Genomic DNA, 22,710 nt, shown 5'->3' with positions numbered 1-22,710 from the left:
ACAGAGACTCACTGCCTATCTTGACCTTAGCCTGGATAAGTGCTATGTGATTCCTCTGAACACTTCAGTTGTTATGCCACCAAAAAATTTCCTGGAGCTCCTCATCAACATCAAGGTATGGTTAAATTGTAAGCAATTTGTTCTTAAAACAGGGAAAAAAGATAATTCTTTTTTTTGCCAGAAGTCTGACACTCTCAGAATGCACTTGTGTTGGAAGCTTAACAGATCACTAGAGATCTTTTGTAAAGAGAGAAGTCTATCACCTTCTTAGTTAATTATCTACAGTCATGAAGGAATTATAAATTCAGAGGAAGGCAAGTTTCCATAAAACAGGTATGTGCTGGAATGAGACTGCTCAGCTGAGATGTACGGGGAAACCCTTTGTTGTTTAAAGCACAGGTCCCTAGGGTTGGCCCCTACTTTGAACAGATGCAGTGGCTTGAGAGGGATGTGTGTGAGGTCTGCTGGATCTGCCCTCTGTGCTCAGGAGAACTCTGCATGTGGTGGACTAGCACTGCATGTGAGTTCATGAGGTTTCCAGCAGCCTTAAGATGGATCTTTCTGTTTCCAGGGAGGATTTGTAGGAGTCATCAGGATTGCTTATCAGGATGATAAGCAAAGCCCATTTAAGCAAGGGGCTTTTTAGTGTAGCCAGATTTCTGGTTTTCTGAGCACCAGACCTTTGTTGTCCTTAAAAACTGTGGAAAGGACTGAGATTCAATCACTGAACAACTGAAAATGAGTTTTCAGTATAAAGTTCTGGGAGCTCTTCATCACTTCCCAGCAGGGTCTGATAACTGAAAGCTACTGCTGGGCTTGTGGTGCTGGTGCTGGCTGGCCTGGTGCCACCACAGGGACACACTGTTCTGTTAGTAGTAACTGTGTGAAATGTAATGGCCTGTGAAATTGAGGAGGCCACAGCAGATAATTTAATGAGGTCTCATACTACTTTATTATGAATAATCTTTTTTCTTTTTTTTTTTCTTTTTTTTTTTTTTTTTTTTAACTCTTGCATATATATGCTTTTAATGCAGAGTTGCATAGTACTTAACTTGTTTTTCAGCCTTCTGGTTTCTTAACAGCAAAAAGACTCAGGTGGGGAAGAGAGCTGATAAGCTAACTTGTGTCTAAGACTGGGCAGAGTGTTTTAAATTTTATTTTACTGGGATTTTATAACTTTAGAATTGCTAATACCATCTTTGGGTTTACATCTTTGGAACAAGGCTTTGAAACTAGGACTACAGGAACAGTTTTACCCATTTCTCAGTAGTTCATGTATATAAATAAATCCAATGTCAAAAATTACTTCACAAGTAAGTCCTGTGCTGCTTTTTTTGCTGCCCATCTTGAGACGAGCTATTAAAGTACACTTCCATTTCTTGACTATAAAGATCAGGTGGTGCTTGTAAAACACAATGGCCCCAGATTTTTAAATTTTGTGTATGTTGTTTTGTTCCCATTTTTAGTTCCCACAAATTCCAGTATTAAAATCTGTTCATTTCCTAGTTTGTAATTAGAACTAAATCAAATATGCTTGGTTTACAAGTAAGAGGATAACCAGGATAATTTCATTTAATTGAAAATCTGTGCAAAACTGTTTTGATCACTGTCCCCAATAGTGAGTGCCCTAATTTTATGAGACATCTGTTTAATTCTCATTGTAGTAACAAAAAGCTGTGGGCATTTGATGTCTCAGAAAACCAGGCTAAATGTTTTGTAACTGAAATTTGGAAAACTATTCTGCAGATATATAAAATGAATAAATTTTTGTTCCCTGTCCTGCAGTCACGCTGGTTGCACATGGAAAAAAATGTGTGAAATTAAAGTGCTCATTCATTAAAATGACCTCTGAATACACGCAGAGGCCATTTTATGAAAATGGAGGTGCTCTAGACTATTTTGGTTTTGGGGTTTTTTTGTTTGTTTTTAAAAAGCCATAATTCCAGCCTAAAGAACCACATTTTGCTTGAATATGCAGACAGTGAAAGGCCTCCTTTCCTTGGGGGACAAGGATGAAGCCCAGGTATTCACAAAGGTTCATCCAGCTCATTCCTGTTGTTGAGCCAACCACCCAAATTTAACAATATTTGACGCACAGGACATCTCAAAGATGATGATTTTTGCAGTTATGGTGGATCCCAGTGCTGGGTTACTGCTCCTGCAGCAGATGGGTGGAGGAGCTTCCTGCACTGAGCTCCCCTCCTCCTCCTGTGCCCTCTGGGAATGCCAGGGATGCTGTGTCCAGGGAATGAGTGGTTGGGGAGGTCCCAGGGGATCTGCAGTTTGGGGGACATGAGCCCAGTGATGTCCTCACAGGCTGCCCCAAGTCCTCAGCACAGCTGCCCACCCTGCTGGCTCCCTTGCACTGCTGCTTTGCTCTGGGGCTCCCTTGGGCTTCCCTCCTGGTATATGATAGACCAAGAGTTAAGATACAGTAATGTACAATTACTTAATTGCTGACTGATGAGTGGTATAATTTGGGAGTTTGAAGTCTTTCACACTCTTATTTAAAGAAAAATAAAAATTGCTGTCGTTTTCCTCGTAGTGTGTTATGAAGAAAATATTTATAATTTTGAAGTGAATTTTATACAGTCTGTCCTTTAATTATAAAAATAGCACTTAGATTCTCAACACGTCACTTGGACTGAAAAGACAGTCTTGTTTTGCAGTGGAATTTTCAAGTTGTTTATTTTCAATAAAAATATAGTGATCTTTCACCACAGCAGCTGAATTTGTTCTAAGCAGTAATTTAATTTTTAGAACGTACACAACACTTTCTCTACTGCCACAAGGCAGAACCACCCTAGCAGGATTTCTTAGATGAAGTAATATTTAAAAAAAGTTGATGATTATTTACCAGTGGCAGTATTAGGAAGTAATCTAATAGCAAAGTGCATGCATCTTCAGCTGTGTACCAGGGACTTGTGCACAGAGCTGGGCTCCTCCATCGTTTCAACAGTGACAAAGTGACACTGAAGGGACTAGGAAAGGCTTGGGAAGCCTTTGTGTGTCATCATGGCTCTTCCCTTTTTCACCGTACTGCCATAAAACCCCTGATATGCCACCATGGCTTTCTGGTACCTTTATTTATAAACAACTCTGGGATTCACCAAAATACTTGCTGGAGCTAGATGGTCTCATCTTACATTTGGTTTGAGAGTTGTGATTCATACTGCAAATATGTTCAAGGCTTCCCAAACCCCTGGGATGCAACTGGAATATACTGCAGCTGGTGTACTTCATCAGCAGGAGTATCTCCATGTAGAGCAACTCCTGTCTGAAGTACTTCCCACTGAGGGCTGGTGTGAATTAAGTGAAAAATGCGGATGAGAAGTGCCGGACTGATCCGTGAAAATGGGATGCTCCTGGAAGGAAACATCTCTCTCTGCTGAAGACTGATGTTACTGTAGCAGGAGGGCAGTGGATATATACTGCAGTGGAAGTTTTGTGACCCTTTTGAAAATAATTGTTATGTATTTCTGTAGTGCAGTGCAGTCACGTTTGCACATTTAGAATAAAATTCCGTGGGTAAAAAATATTTTGAAAGAGCACAAAGAAAGCATCTCGGAGACGTGTTAAAGGAACACATTGCAGTGGTTTTTGTGTACTGAAACCATGAAGAGATGGCTTTTCACAGAGTTCTTACATTTTTATTCAACAGGCTGGAACATATTTGCCTCAGTCCTACTTGATTCATGAACAGATGATTGTCACTGATCGCATTGAAAATGTGGATCAGCTGGGATTCTTTATTTACCGCCTCTGCCGTGGCAAGGAAACCTACAAACTACAACGCAAGGAAGCCATGAAAGGTGAATGTTCTTCCTGCTATCTTTTGCGTTGGCAGAAGGTTCAGTGCTGCTTGAGTTCAGTAAATAGGCTTGATTATGTGGAAAAGAATGACTCTTATTAAAGCAAGGGTTGCATATTGCAGTAACTGGCTCTGTGGGCTTAAGTACAGCTGATATTTTCTGTGCTGATATGGAAATAAGTAATCTTACTGTGCAAAAGTGCTCAAGGCCCCAGTGAGCAAGGAGCTGCTGAAAAGTATGTGTTTTGTGGGTATGTTTTCTGGCATTCAGGGTTTCACTTATGTTTTTCTTTAATCTTCTTTCATTACCTACCACCCCCTTGCCCCCAAAAAACAAGTAAAAAAATCCCTTTAATATATGAGAATACTATGTAGCATTGTTGTCCAAGTACAGAACTGCAGGTTCTTTTTTTGTCATTAAAGCCATCCATAAATTAGTCCACATCCTCCTGTTCGCATCACTGAAATGTAAGAGTTGTCTTCACAGTAAAATTGTAGTGCTTGATACTTCTTAATTGAAAATGTTTGAAAAACATAATTTGGAAAAGTCTTGACAAGCTACTAAATAGTGCCTTAAAATTTTCATTCAAACTGGTAATTTCTGTTTTACTTTTTTTAAAATATATGTGATGTGTATGTTCACGCTTGAAGCAGTTTGGGTTTTTTCTACCTGGCTGCTTGAAAAAAGAAGGGAAAATACATTATATTAAAATAATTTAGAGCAATGTTTAATAGGAAAATCTGATTCAAAATTTAGCATGTTGATCCTGTGGTAATAAACGGTGAGCATAGGTTGGTGGTAAGCATTATTTTGGCTAAAATGTGGTTTAATTCTCTCTCCAGTTCCCAGATGTTGTTCATATACTACTAGTCCACTCTTTTTGCTTATGGTGGTCTATTCCTTTGCTGTTCCCTCTTAGATGCCCACAAGCATTTTGACAGATGACAGAGAGGGAGACTGGGAACTGATGTGGGTTAAAACAAGCTCTAGTGCAGGGGTTTGGCAGGTTGGTTTTAACTAAACCAGTACTGTGACTTGGTTCACTGCACCTTTAGCATCATCGCCTGCTTATTGATTTTCTAAATATGAATGTGGGCCTATATGTTTCCTCTGAGAGGGGGATCAAAGAGGGGTAGGTATGATTTCTCATTATTTTGTTTCTAATATTATATAGCATATTTCTGACATGTTATTATAACAAATGTAAAACAACTCATTTTTTCTTTACTGATACAAACAGGTATTCAGAAGCGTGAAGCCGTTAACTGCCGAAAGATTCGACACTTTGAGAACAGGTTTGCCATGGAAACACTCATCTGTGAACAGTAATGAAGAATATTACTGTTGCAGGAGACTTAAACAGTACAGTATGACCCCACCCTTTGTATTGTGTGCAGTGATTATTTTTTAAAATCTTCTTTTATGTAAGTAGTGGACAGGGCTTTACTGCTGAACACCTTCCGTACTTTTCATCTCATGATACATGTAAAAATCAGTATGTTTTAGTTTTTTCCTTATTTTCAGGTGTGGTGTTCTTATATTTGAATAGCAATTGTATAAAAACTTAGTTGCTAGTGCATTTCATGTGATGAATCTTGAACACTAGAAAGAAGAGGAAGTCTTCGAAATATCCACCGGTTTTTAATTAAGTAAAAATTTAAAAGAATTATTAGTGTACAAATGGACTGCAAGAGCTACTTCTAACTGTAATATTATCTGCTATATAGTTTGTTACAGCATATAGATAAATCTGTATTTGACTCTCCCTAACAAAGTGCAATTTGTTTTGTTTTTAAAATATTGTCATATTTTCCTTTTTAGATTAATTTCTGACTCGATATTTTAAAATGACAAGTGTTTGCTGTAACAATCTTCTAGAAAATTAAGAAGTAACTTATGTTACTAACTTGTATATAATCCATGTATGTGCAATGGAAAATAAACCTTATAAAGCTGTTTGTCTAAAAGTCTTGTGTTTTCTTTTGCTGTTACTGTGGTGGTTTTTTTCTTTTTAGGGGTGGAGGGCACCGCAGTTAAATTATAAGGTAAAATGAATGCTTTTTATTTGCAGTTCTATTTTTAAAAGCAGGAAGATAAAACAGAATAGGTGGTGGCTGAGAAATCAAATAGAAATGGGAAAACATGGTTTTCTGTTCCTTTCTCACTTAAAGGCAATATTGTGCTGCTTGCTTAAATTCTGGGTTTGTATTCTCCCAATACATAACAACCAGAGGGGAGATACAGAGCTGAAGTAACACATTGTTTATGTCAGAAATCCCTGTCCTGAGTGTTTGTCAAAAGATGTACACAGTCTATAGTGTGCCATGAGTGAGGCTGACCCAGCTGAGAGCCAGGAGTTTTCACTCCACGCAGGACTCTGCATTTCTCTTTGTTCCACTTCACGGCATTTCGTGTCAGCCTGTGCCATCATGCTTCACCAGTTTATCTGGAGCTAGCATATACATCACTAATTCCATTCTGTATCGTGCCATTTACACTTGAAACTGCTATTCTGAAAACAAGTTTGATTTCTTTTTAATATGATTGGGATCTCTCTAATAGCATCTTTTGGAGGGGCGAGTGCAGGGTAGGATGTGTCATAGTACCTGCTGTTTTGAAGCTGGTTGCAAGAAAAAGCAAAAAAAGGATTAGCACTCAAAAGGAAGGCTCTCCCAAAATTCACTTTGAAGATTCTATGACATGGGAACTGACTTGTATTTCTGAGTGTTGGACATTTATCAGGAAAGTAGAAATGTTTAGTAGAATATTTACATACTGTTTTGCAAAAAAAGTACCACTTAAGCCATTTTTTAAGTAATATGCACCATAGGTGTCCAGATATTTTGTTTTGGGTTAATTCAGTCAAGAGCTTTGAACTAATTCTATTTTTCATCTATTAAAGGATCTTAATATAGTGGGAGGATGCTCTACTGCTTTTGGAACTATTATACAGTTGTAAACATGCTATCCTTCAGCTTCCTGCTATTGTCAATGTTTGGATTGAGATAAAATAATTTGTTTTAAAGGAAGTTTCTTTAAGTATACAATGTTTTTTTTTCTCCGTCTGCATTTGGTTTAATTTACAGTCTAGTCTTAGTGTAGATACTTCTAATTGTATACAAAATACATACATAATTGTTAACTTTCCAAAAGCTGGACTTTATTAATCCCTTCTTGCTTGTCATGAGCATCAAATAAAGCCTTACATGCACACAGGTTAGATGCTTATGTATAAATTATATATACCTAGCTATGCTTTGGTGTAGATGTAAGAAAGCTGTCATGTCCACTGGGAAAATTTAGCTACAGACATTCAGGATGTTGCAATTGTGTGCTTGAAATAAAGGCCAAATGTATGTCAGAAAAGGGTTACTTCTGTGTACTGTGGAACCCTGTATGATGAGATTCACACTGAAGTACTTCTAAGCATGTTTCCTACCTTTTCTTGAGCATGCTGTTCCTATTTTCCATGAGTTAAACATGAAAGTTATTTTTCAGTAAGCCTCCCACTGTCCTCAACTTAGTTTTCAAAATGCAACTCAGTAAGAAATTTTAATGGAGACACCAGCAAATGAGGTTGCTGAAGGGGTGGCAAAGGTGGGGAGAAATAGGTTTGTTTTGTAGACAGGAGGTTTATATGACCATGCTGGATGCCTGTGTCTCTAATAAATTCTAAGCCTGTTGGATGGTGGAGAGAAGTTTATTTTTTTTGGTATTGTTAAAATATACATGGGGAAGGAGGAAGAAACTCACTTGCACTGAAGGAAATCTCCCAGTTTGCACTCAAGTCTTACTAAATGCCAAGTAGTCTGTATGGGAAGAAGACCTAAAACCCCTTGAGTGCAAGAAAAGCTCCTGTTGGAACTTCTGTCCTCTGAGACAAAGTCAGTAATGCATAGGATACAAATCCATGGAAAAAATTAGCTCTAGGAGCTGCTTGAGCTTTTTTTTTAATTTTTTTTTTTTTTTTTTTTTTTTTTTTTTTTTTTTATTCCAGCAAGAAAACACCAAACCAAACAACACATAGCTGTGCTATACTGAAGAAAATCACATTTCTAGCCTAATGAATTCCAGAAAAGGGTTAGTATCAAAATGACCCAATTGGAAAGTATCTTTGCCAACGCTTTTAAAACTTGTAAGAAAGAAAATGAATCCTAATGCTCAGTCACACTGTCATTTAAGTAGCCACTATCCTCTGCCACTGTGTTTATTTGGTGGAGGCTGTGTTAGTCTCTTGTGGGCCCCAAACAGCCTCTGATGTTCAGTAGGTCTGTTGTCACCAGTCTGTATGATCTGGGCTTGCAAAGCATGATAAAAGCTCCAAGCCTTCCCTCCTTCTCTAGCTGAAGTCTTGCAGCTTTAGTAAAGAGCCACAGGGTAAGTTTTGGTGTGAAGAAAATACTGAAGGTCTGCAAGGCAGAAAATTCAAGAGTCTGGTTCTCTGGTGCCAAGAGAAGCTGTGGGGTTGGCTGAAGCAATACACACATATGTTTTGCACTTGCAAAGACAAAAAGTAGGGGTTGGATTTATTTGCTTGATTGTTTTCAGGTGAACCAGTGCTGTGGAAGCCAACAGAGGTTTATCAAAGCCATGAGCATTGTCATCTGGAAAGGTGAGTACAGGCTTTTGTTGGGCTGAGGTGGGTGGGAGGATGGAAGTCTGACATGGCTGTGTTAGCAGAAGCCAGCAGTGTCAAAATATAAGCAGAGTTGCTCTTAGTGGTATTGCTTGTTCTAGTTGTAGAAGAGTATTTTACTCCTTTGAAGGATGCAGCATAGGAGAGCCCATAGTGCTGTTGCCACGCTGTAAGTTTTGCTGGGGTAAAATACACAAATGTTTTCACCTATTAGATCTATTTCACTGCCACAGCTTGGTGAAGAATCTTGGTTTCACTCTTCATCAGGGGCTGATCTGCTAGAAGGCAGCTCTGTGGGAAAAGACCTGGTGGTCCTGGTGGACAACAGGATGGCCGTGAGCCATCAATGTGCCCTTGTGGCCAAAAGGCCAGTGGCATCCTGGGGTGCATCAGGAGTGTGGCAAGGAGGTCAAGGGAGGTGCCCTCCCCCTCTGCCCTTGTGAGACCTCATCTAGAGTACTGTGTCTACTTCTGGGCAAGGAACTGCTAGAGAGGGTACAGCAAAGGCTACCAAGATGATTAGGGGAGTAGAACATCTCTCTTATGAGGAAAGGCTGAGGGATTTGGGTCTTTTTAGTATGGAGGAGAGTGAAGGGGGATGTTACGATCCGAGTTATTATTTTATATTTTGATTGCGAGGAAAATTCAGCCACTACTCATAGACGACGCGTGAATTTACAAAAAATAACAAGCTTTATGACTTAAACAAGTTACAAGGATTTATTTAGGATTTATACAATTAGCTACTTTGGAGAGAAGAATCGTTAAGAAGAGAAAAGAAGGAGTGAGTAATTAAGATGTTATCACCGTCCGCCGGCCCTGGCCTCTGGCTGTGGTCGGGTGCGTAGGGTCTGTCGCTCCTGCCGCTTCTCTCTCCCGTAGCTGAAGCCGAAGTGCCGAGAGAGGGGGGGTCTCGAAGAAAGCCGCCGCTTCTCCTTTTCTCCTGGGCTTTTTTACACAGGAAAAGAAGAGGGGTCCCTTTTTTGCATAAGTCCCTGATACACACAGACTTCCCGGAGAGGAGTCATCCCTATCTTTCAGTCTTTTCGGTGTCCTGCTACTTTCATTGTTTTGGTTTCTACCATGCACCAGGAGGTGACCTGATAAGCATTCTTATCTTTCAGGTGTCTGTCAGGCATATGGTGAGGTAAACATATGTTAATTGACAAAATGTTGCAACACAGCAGGGAGAAAGGAAAAAAAAGGCACAAACTTGGAATATAGGAAGTTCCATCTAAACATGAGGAGGAACTTCTTGACTCTGAGGGTAGCAGAGCACTGGAACAGGCTGCCCAGAGAGGTGGTGGAGTCTGTCTCTAGAGACATTAAAAACCCACCTGGATGCCATGCTGTGCAACCTGCTCTAGATGAACCTGCCCTGGCAGAGGGGTTGGACTAGATGATCTCCAGAGGTCCCTTCCAAGCCCTAGCATTCTAAAAAAAAATCCTAAAAAACCATCCCAGCACAACATTAAAGCTTGGTTTAAATGTCTATGTTCACTATAGGCTACAGTCGTTAATTTTCAATTGGGTTTTGGGTTGTTGGTTAAAATCAATTACCTGAGAAACACTTCCATTAGAACCTATTCTGCCTCTTGTGAGTTTAGGAAATCTTGGAAGAGGAGGCATGGGAAACATCCTTGCTGGGGAGACTGCCAGCAGCAGGACAGGGTGTTGCCTATGCTGGTGGAGCAGTTTCTCATGCAGCGAGAGGAAGCAGAAGCTGGGACTGAGCAAGGACGGGAAGGGAGGGATCACAACGGGGTCATTAATGTGGCTGTGTAATTACAAGCAAGGAGAGGACTGGTTTGTTAGTCTGTTGACTTTAATTACTTCTGGCAGTACAACCCAAATAAACTGCCCTGCAGAGGGGGCACAGAATGCCCTGCACACCCCAGGGGCAGAATATGTCCTGAGCTCGGAGTACTTTGCTTGCTGGAGACACACAAGATGGCCCCTTCCTGACAAAGCCTGTGGGGTGATGCAGCTCTGCATGCAAAGGCACATCCCGTGCTCATGGCTGGAAACCTTCCACAAGCAAGGAAAGCTGTACCAGGAATGAGTAGGTTTTTTTTCTGATGGCACTAGGGCCTCATCTGATAAATGTCCTCAGGGATTTTAATTTTTAGTACCCTGGTCCTCAATGCTAGCACAAATCCATGAAATACTCACAACTCTGAAAGCCATTTTTACTTCAGAGAACACATAATGTCCTTATACAGTTATAAATAGTTTGATTTTTCTAGAGACAAATACAATTATCCGAGGAAAAAATGACAATGAAGTCTAAAAACTCTGATTGATGCAAAACCTCTCTAAGCTACTCTCAAACGGAGAGAAGTATCCATGCAACAGCCTGGGTTGAGGTTTTGCATATAGATGTCATACACATGCAGATGTTTCTCCATCCAGCAGTCATGGTGTCCTTTCAGATCCCACTAGCAATTTGGTCAAACACTTTATATTGATAGAGATTCCTGCCTCAAACTCATCAGCTGCAGCGTCTGAGACTCCAGCAGTACACTATGTAATGCCCTGAGAAAAGCAACTCACTGATGTGTGTGAATGTGGAGTGAAATACACTCTTTATTAATTATATATATATATATAGAGAGAGAGAGAAGGCATTGAACTGTTAGAGGAAGCAACATCTAACAAATACCTTTCTGTTCAGAGTGGATGAGGTTTGTCATGTTCCCTATGGATTTTATATCACTGTAGAAATATTAACTTTTAGGCTTGTTTTTTATCCTTTGTGTTTTGAACAGAGTCTTTATGTAGAATACAGTGATAATAAGAGCCAGGCTCTCCAATCAGGGGTACAACCACCCAACTTCTCTCCAACACATCTATAAACTATTTCCAGCTTCCAGGGCAGCACTAATGCCAGTGCAATTGCAATGCAGCATTACAAGGGGAGGTCACGCTTGGGAGTGGAAAAGGCATTGTTTCAAACCATGGTTTTAGTGTCCCTGAGGTACTCCTGAAGCAGGACCACCTCTTCAGTCCATCTCTTGCTCCAAATGGTGCTCCAGTGTAAGTCTTGCTTAAGGCCTGGGGCCTGTAGGGCAGGAGCTGAAAAAGAGTTGGCTTGCAGGGAGCCAGGGTAGGTCTGCCACCACCCCACTCCTCTTAGCCCTGTGCTGGGGCTTTGAGAGGGACAGCAGTGCTCCAGGTGACACTGAAGGCAGGGGGCTGCTGGCTGCTTCATGGTGCAAAAGATGCCCATGCTGGGGAGGTCATGCCCCCTCCCTGGTGAATTCTGCCTGTTACAGGCAGGGAAATGGGGTGTGATTAGGGCAGACATTTTTATAATCTGTCAATTTTACAGCCTATGGGCTTCATTCAAGCAAAAATTCTGCAAATATTTAGTACTGGGAGTAATATCCAAAAGCTCCCAATTTAGTGTGTTTAGTCACACAGCTCCAGCTGTTATTACTCCTGGAGTTGGCAGCAATTGGGAACTGGAGGCAGGAACACAGGCAGGCAAACAGACAGGATCCTTCCAGGATGCTGGGTGGAGGAAGGGAAGCAGGAGAGGCAGGCCAGCAGAAGCTTCTGCTGGTGGCCTTTTATAGCATTACAGGTAAGACCAATCAGCTGATAAGGGGGTGGTGCCCAGCACGTCTGCTGGTGATCTCAGGTGAGGCCAATCAGCTGGTAAGGGTGTGGCTCGGCCCTCGTGATCCCTCAAATTATACTGAGGATGACGTTTATGAGATGGAATACTCTGAGAAACTTGCTGTTAATTTCAGCAAGTGCAACTGCCTACAAGAGACTTAGCAAAAAGCAAGTACAAGACAGAAAAATCACCTTTATCCTGGCCCAAACCAGGACAACTTGTAACTTAAGTGGTAAAGGTCTGTAATAATGTAGAAATAAGCAGCCAGTCTTGGCAGACCATGAGGTACATTTAAATCAAATTTCCCCATCATAAATATTTCATTTTTTATGACAACAAAATAAGTAGCAAGCTTCTACTATATCTGAGCTGGTTTCATTTGCAATGAAAGCATGACTTCTCTTCCCACTGGCAATTACCATGAAACTATAGCAACAGTTTTAAGTTAAAAAATTACTATAATAAAATAACTTAAGACTGTGTAGCAGCTAGAAACAGTGAGCCAAGACTGCCTGACTGGGCAGTTTCATAGACTGCCATCTCTCTCTATGGCCTGCACTTTAAAAGCAGTGTCCTGGTTTGGGACAAGCAGTCATAGCAAGATGTTTAGAACAAAGATATTGCTAGGCCAGATGAGAAATTACAATTAGTACCTTACTTGATCTTACAGTGTTTCCTTCTTTTTCGTTCTTCTAGTTTTTAGTTTCCAGTAAGAGCTGCTTCTCTTTTTCTCCTTAGCCATTTTATTGCAAAAAGCCCAAAGGCCCAGTTTAAAAGAAAACATTTTAAAACACAGGATTAAAACACTCAGATCACTGTATCTAGCAACAGGGGAAAAAAGGCACAGCAATTTACACAGTTTTACACACCAATGTGTATTTATTTGGAAGTACATACACATTATGTCTTACTGCAGTTTAAATGTAGTTACTACAGCTGAAGCTCTGGGATGGATGATTAGAGGTTATTGCAGCTCTGCTGCCTCCTCTCTTCTCCCACCAGCTGTAACTCAAAGCATTCTGAGCCTGTATTTTGGTTGTAGCTGCTTATGGAGGGGAGCCCTAGGTGCCTCACCTCATGAAAATGTGCACAGAATTTGACTTGAGAAGGTGCTGGGCACACTAACCATTTTAGATAAGCAGCACTCACACTGAGGCTGGTTGCCAGCTCTTTAAAAGGATATTATGTTTATAAGCACTAATGCACAGGGGGTTATGAGAGCAACACAAATTCTTTGCATCTCGTTCAGATGATCCAGGGCCTGGCTCCCAAAGCACGTTGAGCAGCTGCGAGGGAAGCTACGCAGCAGGGTGTGCTTCCTTCTTGCTGACAGCTGGGAGGGTGTCTGCTGGCTCTGAGCAAGTTTTCTGAGATGCTGTCCTCTCATTTTAAATTCTTACATGCTCTTAAAGTCAGTTATGAGGGAAGGCAATGGGTCTGTCTGTGGTTTAAGGTTTTTGCTTTCTTTTCAAAGGTGGTAGATTTGCCTAGTTGTCTGCAGTTCAACTGCAGGTGACACAGCCCTCCACTCTGAACCTTCCACAGCACCTGGGATCATCTTATCAGAAGTATTTTAAGTGTGCTTAGAAGCAGGGTACAGTTACTGTCAGTTTTACTAGAAGCATAATGTCTAAATCCCACAACAGTCTACAACTCAAACATTTAATTTGGTGCTTATGTACCCTGCTTTTTTGCATCAGATATACCATTTCTTCTATGTTTACCTTACTGTAATTGGTTTAATTCTAATTATGAAGCAGAAAAATTGACTGTTCTGTTTTTAAGTAACTTAATGAACATAAAGAGCTCTAACAAAGCAGCAGTGTGTGAATCTTAAAAACAGTGAATTTTTATTGTATACCATAGTTGCTCTCATGTTTTTTCCTTCCTCAAATGCACATCTGACAGCAATCTCATGAAAACTTGTTGATTTAGGTATGTTCATATATATGGAGTCCACACAAATTTATATTTTTTCTAACAAATTATCACCTTAAAAATCTGGATTGAAACACACCAATTTGCAGCTATGATTTTCCTTCTAGGTGTGAGTGACTGCAGACAACATAGCAGATTTTTCAGCTCTGTGAATTGGGACACTGAGAGTTTGAATCTCACTGGTTTAAAATAGTGAAGACTGCTGAGGACTGGATAATTTCTTACATTAAACATAACTGTAGTGCTAAAAGTAATATTTTTGTTTGGACTTGGATGAATGTCAGAGTAAAGGATTCATAACTTGTGTCCCACTCTACACCTGTACTGTTAGTTATTTTTATGTATAGGCCTATGGTTCTTCCTATGTCATAGAGAAGATGTACCCACTGCCTCCAGCTTGCTGAGTACCTGAAATGCCAGGAACAGCTGGGCAATAGTCTTTGGGGTGACCGCAGGACACTGCAAGATCTCGAACGCCTGTGCTGCAAGCGTTCATTTTGCGAGGACGCGGCGCTGACCGCTTCGCGGAGACGCCGTTTCTCCCTCCGCTACCTGACACACCTGCTGTGGGACGCCATCGCTCCCTCCCTCCCTGCGCCTTCACCTTCCCTCCCTTCAGCTCTAAAAACGAGTCCGGGAGGACGAGAGACACGGACGGCAGACACCGGGACGCTCCCTGCGGACACCGGGGCGCTCTCCTTGCAGCTACAGGGACGCTCCCTGCGGACACCGGGGCGCTCTCCTTGCAGCTACAGGGACGCTCCCTGCAGACACCGGGCCTCCCCCTGCACGCACCGGGCGCTACCTCAGGGAGCCACCGCCCTCACTGCCGTTGCCGGGAGGCACGAAGTGGAGCCGCCTCCTATTGGCTGCCGCGGGGAAAAGAAGCGCGTTCATTGGCTGAGCGGCTGGAGCGGGCGGCTTCTTCTTCCGGGTTCCGAGAGGCGCCCGAGCCGGGCTCTGTTGCGGGGGGCGCGGTCGCGGTCGCCGCCCTCCCGCTCCCTCCTGCCTCACCGGGGGGTGTGGTGGAGGAGCGGCAGCCGCCCCCGGAAGTGACGGCAGAGCGGCTGTCGGTGACGCAGTTTTCCCGCGGTTTGAGCGGCGGGGTGGGGTGCGGGAGGGGAACGGAGCCGCAGATCGGCGCCGCCTCGTTACTGCCGCCCCCCACGGGCGCTCCCAACGGCCCGGTCCAACCGCCGCCCGTCCGCGCGCAGGGCCGCTATGCCGCCCAAACCCCAACGCAGGGCGGGCGCCGCCAGGAACCAGCGCGCCAGCCCCGACACCGGCTCCGCGCCGCCGCCCGCCGCCCCCCGGTAAGCGCTACCGCGGGGTAGAGGGAGGGACGGCGGGAAGGATCGGCGGAATGGCTGGGGTTGCCAGCCCCGCAGATCTGCGCCCGGTGTCCGTGCTGCTTAGCTTCCCGGGCTCTTGTGAGGGGTGGGGCGGTGTCACCCCGGGGCGCCCTGCAGCAGCCCCGCTTGTTCCCTTAGAGCCCTGTGGAGCGATGTGCTGCGCGGGGTAGTGATGGCTTTTGCTTTCCTCAGCCTGGAAGTCGGCGACGCGGACTTCGTTGTGCTCTGCGATGCTCTGAAAGCTTCGGAGAGCGTGAGGGAGAAAGCGTGGAAGACGTACGAGAGCTTATCGGCTATGGATGGAGCTCTAGTGAGTACCTGCCGCTTGTTGTAGTGTCTGCCCTGTGCCTGCCCGGCTTGAAATACTGAATTAACTTTGCTGGACTGGGGACCAGGTGTCTTGCAACCAAGGCTTGTGCAGTAGGACTTCGATTTTTCCAAGTGCAGTTAGTTTGAAAGTGGATGTTGCCGTAAGCCTCGTGATAGAAACTGCTTTCTATATATCTCTTTTCTTTGGTTGACGTTTTCCAATAAAAGTATGGACTCAAGAGTTATTTTTAGATTACTAATAAATGATAGTCGAAAACAACACCATGTGATCAGCAAACTCTTCAAACTCCAAGTTATTTGAAATATGTCTGAGTCAGCTCCGTGCAGGTCATTACATCACATGTTTCTTCCCACTGCATCCTTCTTTACGAGGCTGCAGAAAGGGTCAGGGAGGACTGTTGCAGAGAAAAGGACACTTGTATGTTAAAACTTTTTTTCTGTTGCATAATGTTCATCTGTATGTACTTATTGTTGAGGTAGGTCTGTTCAAAGTTCCTGGGCACAGAGGAACAGATTAAAATACTCTATCCTCTCTTTTTTTTTTTATTCCTTCCCGGTGTATTACTGCTGTCTCAACAAGCTGACTTGGGGATTGGCTACAATACAATTAAGTCATGACTGAAGTTTTGTTATGCAGACCCAAATTAGCTAAAAAATACCTAGCTGGGCTGTTCTAGTCACATTGTGTGTTTGTTTTGACTTCTGCTTATTCTTCTGCAGCTGGAGCTGGCCTGCCACAGCTCTGCTGTCATTAGTAATATATTCCTCATTGTCTGTGGCTTTGAAACCACAGCATGGGTACACCAGGTCTTCATGCATCTGAGTTTCACAACACAGTACAGTAAGAGTGAGGGAGAGAAGCTGTGTACAGCTCTTTCAGTAACTGATGCAGTTTCTGCTTGTGGATGTTTCCAGGAAGCTTTAAAGCATCATTGAGATCCTCTACATGAACTGAAACAGAAGTAGGTTTAGTAAGTGAAAAAAACAAGCACGTTTTGGTATGCAAGATTCACTGGCAGGAGAAATTTTCTTTTCACTGATCATTACTGGGCAGTGGCCAGATAAGACACGGGGCGTTCACAACCCCTTCATCATCTGGAGATGACCTCCTTTACCTAGTCAGAAAGGGACAATGACCAGATCTTCATGATGACATAGCTAATAATTAAGTGCTATTGAGGCCTTTCAGTGTATAGGAAGAAGCCTACATTACACGTGATTCAGTCCAAGGCCTTTTTCTCCAACTTTCTGATGGATCAGCAAGGTGTTGAAATGAGGAAGCTGGCAAGCATGTGCCTCCACAGGGACCTGGCAGGCACTGGAGTTGCTGCTCCTAGCAAAGATCAGTGCAGGCTTTGTTTGAGTGTGAAGTCAAGCAAATAAATAACCTAGCTAATTGCTGCTTCTCTTTCCAAGTCAAGCAGTTGTCAGTGGGAGCAGGGATTCTCAGGGTGACTCTATGGTTCATGTTGCAGGGACTCAGGGAGGCATTGGAGGATGAGAGGGGAGATTTAAATGCCCACTCCTTTCTCCCTTGTGGAAGAGGTAATGTGTTGGAGGGGCTGTCCCAGGGGCTTGTCCTGCAAACACCAGTAAATGTTTTAATCAGTGTGGTTCAGTGCTAGCCTGTTCAGTTTTGAACTGGAACAGAAGCAGCTGCTTATGTATCTGGTCTCTGTTCTCAATCAAAAGGGAAATAGCAGGACACCACTTGAGACAAATACCTACCAGAACACTTCTGTTTAACTCTGTAGCTTGTTTGACTGGAGGAAGCTTAAATCATCAGACCACTAATGGAAATAGAGATATTATTAGATAATAAACCCACTCTCAAACCATTTACAGAGCATGAAGACATGAAACTATACTTTCTCTGACACACTGGTCTTGTTCTTTGTGGTTGATCTCAGCATTGTGCCTGCCAAGCCTCTGGGGATGTGAAGGGGACTTGTAGTACTAACTAGGAAGCAGTGTGGCCCAGATATAAGGTACTGTGGTAACTGGCAGAAATTTAAGGTGCAAATGTGGGCTTGGACCTAGTCGGAACATGTGCTGTATAATTGCTCAATGAATATTTAGCAACAAGTGAAAACATGTATTAGTACTGTCCTTTTTGAGTCACTTAGAGTATGTGTAATCATGTGCATAGATGCTCTGCAAACCAGATAGATGCAACTTAAAAGTATAAAGCAATTATTTTTTGTACAGGCACACAAAAGATTGATATAATGTAGTGACCTATCAGCCTAAGTGTGCCTGCACTTGACTGAGACACTTTTGTGAGAAACTTTGCTGATCAGTCAGGATGGGAAAGGTTGGCATTTGCTGTTCCCTAGAGTGAATCCTCTGTACCAACACCTGCTGAAGCAACCAGCATCACCAAAACTGGCTGACTCATTGCTTTTTTCCTGCAGGATGTCACACTTTTCCACACTGATATTTTTTAACTTCTGAATCTTTGAGCTACTAATGATCCTAATTCTCTCTGAAATGTCACCTTATCTTCCACAGCTCTGCACTGTAGCTTTTCTTACACCGCTCTCAACTATTTTTTGCAGCAATTTGAGTTAATGATACAGAGCTTCACCCTGTCATGGTTGGGCTTTGTCATGGTTGAGTCTTTGAAACAGCTGAACCCCTGTAAGGGATGTGGGGGGAGAGAGATAATTACAGTTTCTTTCTGGAAAACGAGGCCGATGAGACCTACAGAGATTGTTTAAAACACTCCAACTGTCTGTTAGAAGTGTTAGTTTCCTTTGTAAGGGATGCTGAAGCTTTCCACTGTGACAGCCAGAGTTTAATTATACCCTTCTGTTATGAAATAGTAACTTGAAATCTCTTGGACAAAACCCCAAAGGCTGGTTCCAGAAATGTTGTACTGAATCAGTACTGTTGGTGCATGAGATGCATATGTAGAAAGATGGGGTTTTTTATATTCTTTTTATATCCGGTGAACTCCCACACAAGTTTATTGTAAACATGGAATTATATATATAAATAAAAGCTTTTGCATTAGTGTCACACAATGACTTTTTGTTCTTTCAGTTATTTATCTCGTTTGCCAAACCAGGCTACCTAGGTAAACAAAATGTTTGTTTTGCAGTTGTAGGTTTTACTGTCTTAATTTCAAAACCCTTACACACCATCAGTTGTTGGCTTAAAACTTGGCTCTGATGCTTGCTGCTGTTGTACCTTTTGTACCTGTCTTAAAACCGATATTATGAATCAATAGTGCCTGTAAACTTGAGATGAAGTAAATAGATTTAATGGTACTCTGGTGAGCAGTAGGTGATCTTGGTGGAAGAAAGACTAGGGTAGGTCCAAGAAGCCATATTAATACTGCTAGGAAAATGTTCTGCTACTATTTGTTTTGGTAAAGAATGGTTAAATGGGAATTTGAGTAGAATATTGGGTGATGTAAGCAGGAAAAAGATAATCAAGTGAATTATTTCTTAGTATATTGGCAAGAACCAATGTGAGGAACAGATGACATGGTGACTAAAAAATGGAACCAAGCTTCTGCTAAGAATAGGACCTTGAGGCATAGGATCTGGTGTGCTTCAGCCTCATCAGCCCAGCCTGCTGCAGTGTGTGGAACTTAAATTTTTTGTTTGCTGTTTATAGCAGTGCTTGGGAAATGTGGCTCACTGTTTTCCTGTTCAGCTGTTCAGACTCAGGAATTCCTAAGTCATTGTAAAGTGTCTGTCTAACCCAACATAAAAAATTCTGATGATGAAAGATCTACAGTTTGCATAGTTACTCCTTCCTACTTTAACCTTCTTTGCCCATTTTTTTTCTCCAAATACTATACTAATCTGTTTCTGTGTTGCAAGGTTGCCCTATATAGATCCAAAAGTTAGTATTTAGCAGGCCAAATGTTCTCAATCCATAAACATTTAACATTTAAATTAAATTGGTTCCCTTTGGTTGTAGTTTTTTAGGAAAAAGAAAACATCAGTGTGCAACCACCTCATCCTTATGTTTAAAAGACACGGAGAGGCTTCTTGCTTTTGGCAAAAGCATGAAGCACGTATGAACTATTTTCTCTCTAGTGTATGGTCTGTTATTTATAAAACTGCAGCTAAACTTACCCTGAATCATCTGAAGCTTTGGGTGTGTGAGCAAAATTATAGATCTTTTAGGATCCTTGGTTAATAAACAAAAAGCAAAGTGCTACTGAAAGTCCCAAAGCAAACATAAATTTTAACCAATGCATCTTGCTGGTGCTATTCGGTATCTTAGTAGCAGATGCATTGCATATTTGCGTTGTGCTCTTGCATCTAAAAAGCATAATTTACTGGCATGTTTGTGTTGTGGTGGTTTTTTTTTACTGACCATCCTGGGGAAAGATTGATGTCCCCTTCAATCTTGCTGTGTGCAAGAGGAGTGTAGTGGGAAGTGTTCATATCAAAAGAACTGTTTGTTAGTTCAATATTTTCCATTGACTTCCATAACTTTTAGTTAGTATTATATTTGAACTTGATTTAATCTGTTGAGAACTAATGGCAATCTTCCATTCCAGGCAGTGTTCAACAGAAAATTAAAAACCTTTATTGCTGAAAAATGGAGAATCTTCCTTGCTTTACACAGAACTTATATTCAGAGTGGGTACAGTATTCACTTTCAGAGTTTTTTCCTAGAAAATTTTTCCTACAGGTTTTCATTCTGATCAGTCCTCTATTGTGAATTCTTCTTGGTTCTTTTCCTCTGTCATCTTCTTGTCCTATAATCATAAACATATCATTGAAGGTTTCCTGTACCATCTGGCTAGTTCTCTGTATCGATTAGGACATGGTAGCTGAGGTTTTAGTGAGCCAAGAAGATTGACATCTTCCTCTTCAAAAGTTAGGTTTTTGTTATTTACAGGGTGACATCCTGTATGCCATTTGAATCAAATACACATTGCATTTTCCTGTTTCTAATTTCTCTTGATTTTTTTTTACACAACATAATTGGAAGTTTCTATTCCTGGATCGCTTTAGTAGGCTCTCATCAAAACTGTTACCAGTGCTGGCAGAATAATAAACATCTCTCACTGCAAAATAAAGCTGAGACTTCCTGTGACCATGACTGGTTTAACACTGGAGAACCTCTTGAGGTATAAAAGGGAAGTTATTTCTCTTAGTATGTTTAACAATGTCTGGAAAGAAGAGAGGCAAGAATCCCCTTTCACACTAGTTAGTTTGATCATTTTAGGTCTATGATTCCTCCAGGTTGTTTTCTCTGGATTTTTGCAAACTGAAAGCCTACTAAAATAGATTAAATAGTAGTAAGCCTAGAATGGGAAATAAATACTTGAAATATTTGGGTTTGCAAGACTTTTAGATCTTTCCTATGGGAAACTCTTTATTCAAGACAACTAAGCTTCATTGCCTGAAGTTATAGCATTGGGTCCCCAGAATTCTAAATAAAGAAAGGAAAGAAATCTGTGAAGGCCGCTAGATGCTAAATAATCTTTGTGTTAATGATTGGTAGGCTTTGATTTATGATCAGTTGAAGTAAGATCACTGGAATTCATCTTACTGAGTATAACAGCCAAGGACAAATGCTGAGCTTTTGTCCTGCCCATTTTCTGTAGCGGGGCAAAGATCTTGAGTCAGAATGTGGTCAAGAAGAAAACCCTCAGAAATTAATTTCTGGCTGTGAATTTGTCTTGCATCCATTCCCATGCCCTCAGGTCCATCTGGGATGAATTGTCTGTCTTGGGCTGTAAATAAACTTAATTTCTGTCATAGCATTGGCTTCCCTGGAGTTATGATGCTGCTACGTTTTTGTTCTGCGGTCAGCTTTAACTCATTTGTGTAGGAAAGAACTTGAGGAGGTCTGTGAGCTTTGGGAGGGAAGGGATATGAAGAGGACAGTACTCAGGAGTCTGACTTGTCAAGATAACCTCTTCTTGTATCTTCCCTGCTTCTCCTACCCCAAGATGTTTATATTTTATGTATTAAAGTCACTGAAGTCTTCATGGGCAGATAGTCTTATTTTCTGAGAGAACTGCAGCTTACCTGTGTCTTTGGGTGTTTTAACCAACTGTAGCTGGTGGGATGGTCTCAGTGTGGTGGTCTTTCATGTTTTTCTTTCTTCCCTCCCTCAGCTGATAGTAAGAGGTGGGCATGCTCAGGTGCTGGTCACCTTTTCCTTGCTACTAGAAAAAGAAAATCTGTTTATCCTGGATTCTGTGTGGGGTTTCTTTTTTTGTTTTTTTGTTGTTTTGTTGAGAAGGTGCCCAAAGCATCCTGTAACATCAGGAGTGGATAAAGGACTAGTCCTGTTATTAAGAGTTCAACTCATTATAGTGGCTTCAATCTAGTGGACTGATTGTCTGTCACTGAGTTTGCATCTTCTTTAATGGTGGAAATAAATAAATTATTACCTCAAACCATACTAAAAAAGGAGTATCAACATGGTCCTTGCAAAACCAGACTTCAGTCTTGCTAAATAAGCTGTTGCTATAGTCTTCAAACCATTTATCCTCCCAGGACAGAGCTAAGGTGCTTAGGAGAGCCTTGTTTGAATAGGCAGCAAACCAGGAACAATTTCATGACTTCTAGCACTCAGTCTGCCTGCCATACGAGACAATGTCTTTACAGAACAAGGTAATGATCTGAGTTTGCAGGAGCATGAAGTGAAGTCAACTTATTTATTAAACATAGTCAGCTGATTGCAGTGGCTGTGGTGTCATAGAATCAAAGAATGGTTTGATTTTTGGAAGGGACCTTAAAGGTCATCTTGTTCTAAATCCCCTGCTTGGGCAGAGAGACCTCCCACTAGAACAGGTTGCTCAAAGCCCCATCCAGCCTGGCCTTGAACATTTCCAGGGAACAGGTATCCACAACTTCTCTTGGCAACCTGTGCCAGTGTCTTACCACCCTCACAGTAAAGAATTTTTTCTCTTATGTCTAACCTAAATCTACCTTCTTCTAGTTTGAAGCCATTACCCCTTACCCTGTTACTTCATGCCAATGTAAAAAGTCCCTCCTCAGCTTTCCTGTCAGCCCCTTCAGGCACTGGAAGGCTGCT

At 41.8% G+C, this 22,710-nt stretch overlaps 2 protein-coding genes across 4 annotated transcripts in view; both read left to right on the top strand.

Annotated features, from left to right (window-relative positions):
• ITM2B (integral membrane protein 2B) overlaps positions 1-5,779 on the top strand; it is a 28,175-nt gene extending 22,396 nt beyond the window's left edge. For both annotated transcript variants that reach the window (XM_071739291.1, XM_071739296.1), the window contains exons 4-6: positions 5-115; positions 3,662-3,812; positions 5,053-5,779. In XM_071739291.1, the coding sequence (XP_071595392.1) occupies positions 5-115; positions 3,662-3,812; positions 5,053-5,141 (351 nt within the window). In that variant the 3' untranslated portion in view covers positions 5,142-5,779. The remainder of the gene's footprint in view (positions 1-4; positions 116-3,661; positions 3,813-5,052) is intronic.
• Positions 5,780-15,089: 9,310 nt separating this feature from the next.
• RB1 (RB transcriptional corepressor 1) overlaps positions 15,090-22,710 on the top strand; it is a 76,562-nt gene continuing 68,941 nt past the window's right edge. The window contains exons 1-2 of one of the 2 annotated variants that reach the window (XM_071739274.1): positions 15,090-15,321; positions 15,553-15,670. In XM_071739274.1, the coding sequence (XP_071595375.1) occupies positions 15,230-15,321; positions 15,553-15,670 (210 nt within the window). In that variant the 5' untranslated portion in view covers positions 15,090-15,229. The remainder of the gene's footprint in view (positions 15,322-15,552; positions 15,671-22,710) is intronic. The other variant, XM_071739282.1, reaches the window with a different exon arrangement.

The sequence above is a fragment of the Heliangelus exortis genome, chromosome 1 (genome assembly GCF_036169615.1).
Source record: "Heliangelus exortis chromosome 1, bHelExo1.hap1, whole genome shotgun sequence".
Classification (NCBI taxonomy): Eukaryota; Metazoa; Chordata; class Aves; order Apodiformes; family Trochilidae; genus Heliangelus; species Heliangelus exortis.
The sequence above is the reverse complement of the archived record's forward strand: the minus strand, read 5'-3'. Positions and strand labels throughout refer to the sequence as shown.